Source organism: Doryrhamphus excisus, linkage group LG23, assembly GCF_037039965.1.
Source record: "Doryrhamphus excisus strain RoL-2023G ecotype Guam linkage group LG23, RoL_Dexc_Guam_v1.1, whole genome shotgun sequence".
Lineage (NCBI taxonomy): Eukaryota > Metazoa > Chordata > Actinopteri > Syngnathiformes > Syngnathidae > Doryrhamphus > Doryrhamphus excisus.
The window spans coordinates 10390001-10394342 of NC_136379.1; the positions used below are offsets into that span (position 1 = coordinate 10390001).

A 4342-nucleotide genomic window follows, 5' to 3' on the forward strand; every position below is an offset into this window, starting at 1 on the left:
TTAGTTTTTATTACTATAAAGGCCGCCATTCATACAGTCCATGTGTAGATGGAAATATACATTCTACCCACTTATTATTATTATTATTATTTTTTATTACTATAAAACCCGCCATTCATACAGTCCATGTGTAGATGGAAATATACGTTCTACCCACTTATTGCTGCATGCTTTTATGATATTTAAAAAGCCGCCATTCATACAATTATGTGTAGATAGAAATATACATTTCTACCCAGGTATTATTAGTTTTTATTACTATAAAACTCGCCATTCATAGAGTCTGTGTGTAGATAGAAGTAAACCGTTCTACCCACTTATTGCTGCATATTTCTATTACGATAAAACCCGCCATTCATGCAAATATGTGTAGATAGAAATATACCTTTCTACCCACTTATTGCTGCATGTTTTTATTATTATTATAAAAGCCGCCATTCATACAAATATGTGTAGATAGAAATATACGTCGTGCTCTCGTTGCTGCACGTTTTTATGACTTGAAAAGCCGCCATTCCAATTTGTAAATACGAATGTATATTCTATTCTCTCATTGGCTGGCCCATGCATGCGTGCTGCACGTGTTTATGATTTTTCGAAAGCCGCCATTCATGCACCGTGCGTGCGTCTCGTGCGTGTCCGTGCATTCCGCAGGTGAGAAGCCCTTCAAGTGTGAATTCGACGGCTGTGACAGACGCTTCGCCAACAGCAGCGACCGGAAGAAGCACATGCACGTGCACACGTCAGACAAGCCCTACATCTGCAAAGTGTGCGACAAGTCGTACACGCACCCCAGCTCTCTCAGGAAACACATGAAGGTCATTCACGCACACGCACACGCACACGCACACGCACACGCACGCCTCACACCACTTCTTCAATGGGCCTCTTTTTTGCGTGTGCGCAAATGTTGCTTTCAGTGAAAATAATAACCAGAATATCCTGCAATGGAAGATATATTTCATACATTTAACCCCCAACCCCTCTCTCCTCCCCCGTGAAGGTCCACGAGTCCCAAGGCTCGGAATCCTCCCCGGCAGCTAGCTCCGGATACGAATCGTCCACACCCCCGGTCCTGGTCTCGGCCTCCAGCGAAGACCCGACAAAGACCCCCCCGTCGGCCGTGCAGAACACATCCGGGCACGGCGAGGGTCTGGCGCCGAACTTTAACGAATGGTACGTTTGAGGAAGCCGTTTGGATTTGTTGTTTCGAAGCGAGCCTTGAGAGGCTGGCTTCCCACAAAAACGCCCCCATCCTAGCACGGCGGGCCAAGAACCAAGCCAGCTCGGTGCAGCTCAGGATCACCCGGATTGGACTTTTCACTCGCGACACATCCAAACACGCGCACGCGCACGACTTTCGCACGTCACTTCTTTTTAGTTGAAAAGCAAAACGTTTATTTTTCCTTTTATGTATTTTCTCAAGTTGTATTTAACAAAGAAAAGGAATAAAAGTGGATTATTTCACTCTGTTTTATAATATTATCAGATTTAAAAAAAAAGGGGGGGGGGTGCAAATTGATTGTTGGAACTCCAGTCTTAAGAAACCGTGCCAAAGTCTTTTTTGTCATGAACTTGAAGACAGTTTAAAAAGAAAAACCTGCTAAATGAATATTCTACTCGTGAATGTACTTCCTTGTTTGATGGGTCCAATCTGTTGTCAACGTCCGTTTTCAGGTGCAAATAAAAAACGCAATGTGCTACTAGTTGAATATAAGGTTGCCTTTTGTTAATATGCCGTTGTAAATACATATCCATGATGCCATATTTATCCCTTTGTAATTTAATTCAGCTCGGAAACGTCAAAAAGATATTTATGGAAAATGTTCGTGTTTGTAAGAAGAAGTGTACACTTTGGCAAAGATGACAAAGATCCGTCGTGGCGATTGTTTATCTTTTGTCTTTTCCTTTTCTTGCTTAACCGCTAGGCCTACACATGTCTTATTGGCATGAATAATACATGTCTATATGAATATGACTCCTGTACGACGCCCACCGGTACAGGTCTAGCGAGCTAGTTAGCCTTTGTAGAGTGGACGTAGGTCTGTAGCATCGAAAGAACGAATCCACTTGGACACCGGTCCCGGCTATGTCTTTGTGCGAGTGCGTTTCTCCGTGTGGTCGGCGGCCGAGGAACGAAAGGCCGTTTTCTGTCTGTCGGCTTGCGTCGTTGCAAATGTTGCAAATGTTGCAAATGTTGCAAATGTTGCAAATGTGATTCTCCCGTGGAACTTGTGCTGTTTGCTATGTTGTCGAGATGGCTTTTCTTTTTCTTTCCAAATCTTCTAGCGGAGAGGGTGGGGGTGGGTGGGGGGTGCAAAGAGTTACGGCATTGCATTGTAACAGAAATATTATGCACACGCAAATATTGTACTCGCAGGAGAGCAATTTCACACCACCAGCACCAACTTTCCGATCCAATGTCAAAAAGTACCTCGTTACAGGACACAGTATATAAATACCTTTATTTAAGGACATGGTCTAAGGAGTATATGTTTTATATGCTATTTTCTATACTTTGCTTTCAAAAAGAACTACTTTTTCTTACGGCCGCCCGTCACTATGGCAACGATGGTCTGTATCATATGAATAGACAGCACGAATGTGATGTTGATGGCGCACAACGGGAGGGGGGAAACACCTTCTAGTGGATATGGATATTAAGATGGATATGGATATTAATATGGATATGGACAGCCTGAGCCTGTACCAGCTAATACACCACCAGGCAAAAGGTTCCTTCTTCTCATTCTTGGTTTTTTTAAGGCTGTGTGTATTCATTTCTTTTGAAGGCAAAAATGTGACTTTTTGTGGTGGGGGGGGGGGGGGCATTGGAATTAAACGACTGTGCAAAAAGAGCTGTCCACGTGGTTGTCTTTTATGCTCGTGCGTGTTTGTGCACTGCGTGCCTGTTGGAGTCAGACTGCGAGGAGTCACTTGAACTTGACACCAAAGGAGGCGCCATTTTAGTATCTTGGCTGTGCGTGTGCGTGAGCGTGAGCGTGAGCGTGAGCGTGAGCGTGAGGTAAAGCATCTATCATGTCAGACCTGGAGGTTCATGCAACTTGTTTTGGCTAAGAAGAAAGGGGGTCCCCCTAACGGCCAAGTGAGGGGGGGCGTGCAGACCAAAGTTCTCAGAAGAGATGTGGGCATCACCTTCAGAAATATTTCACACTCATTCACGTCTTTCTCCCCACTTTGGCGCATGCGCGACCTTTCCTTGGGTTTTTCTTTTCAGCCCCCCCCCCCCCCCCAACCCACTCTTGTCCCCTTGCCTCCCTCCCCTCCTCGGCTCTTCTCGTCGCACATTTCAGTTCCCCCGTGACGTGGAATAAGAGAGCCCGGAATGGGGTTGTGTTTTCAGGGGGAAGCAGGAAGGAGAGCAAGCGGAGCAGGAAGGAACGTGCATGGAAGCTTGACGCCGCGCTTGCAGGAATGGATTAGGACGCCGTGCAGCAGGCAGGCTGGCTGGCTGGCTGGCTGGCTGGCTGGCTGGCTGGCTGGCTGGCCGGCCGCAGCAGAGGGTCTGTTGCCTGCATGTGGGCAAGGAGGATGGCAGCTGGCTGTTGGCACCGGCTGATTGTCTCCTCTCAGGGAGGGGGGACGTGAACGCATGCATGCGGGACAGAGGGGGGGAAGAGAAGCGGCTAAAAAGCAAATATTACTGACGGCGTGTGGTTGTCGGCTCCAGTTTGATGTGGGGTTGATTGGTCAAACACCTCCACCCCCTCCCATCCCACCTTCCTGGCAGTGAAGAGTATTTGCCGGCTAAGCGGAAGGGAGGCGAGCTCTATAAGAGGATCACCCGACACAAGCAGGTCCCCAACGCCCTTTGTCACGCAAGCGCCAGACGCCATACAGTAAACGCCATTGCTGTGGCATCAATCAATTACAGTAGTACTACACGCTACCGCTACACTACTACTAGTATACAGTATAGTCATACCCTCATTCTACAAACGTTATTCCGTACTAGCGTCTTCTCTTATGCTTGGCACTGCTACACCGGCACTGGAATGCTCAAGGGCACTTAAGCAGCTGATCTCTGACCACATGACATATGGATGTAGAGTAAATATCTGTGGGGTTGGCCGATATTTCTGATATACCGGTAGAGAGAAGACTCACACCGCTACAAATGATGAAGCCCAGCGGACGGCTACGCGCTACGGTGGACGCGTACCACGACTGGAATGCTGTCATGGTGAGAAGGAACGTTGGTGTGGGGAAGTATTTACTCGGCGGACCTCCCGACCTAAACAGGTTGACACGGTGATAAATGCTGGCGAAAGCTGGCTGAATATCCTCGTCTGGAGCTTGAATAAAGCTAGCAGAGGTTAGC

At 47.3% G+C, this 4342-nt stretch overlaps 1 protein-coding gene across 1 annotated transcript in view; it reads left to right on the plus strand.

Moving 5' to 3' along the window:
• zic3 (zic family member 3 heterotaxy 1 (odd-paired homolog, Drosophila)) overlaps positions 1-1717 on the plus strand; it is a 3333-nt gene extending 1616 nt beyond the window's left edge. The window contains exons 2-3 of the mRNA XM_058064518.2: positions 655-818; positions 1004-1717. Of these exons, the coding sequence (XP_057920501.1) occupies positions 655-818; positions 1004-1186 (347 nt within the window). The 3' untranslated portion in view covers positions 1187-1717. The remainder of the gene's footprint in view (positions 1-654; positions 819-1003) is intronic.
• The last annotated feature ends 2625 nt before the right edge of the window (positions 1718-4342 follow it).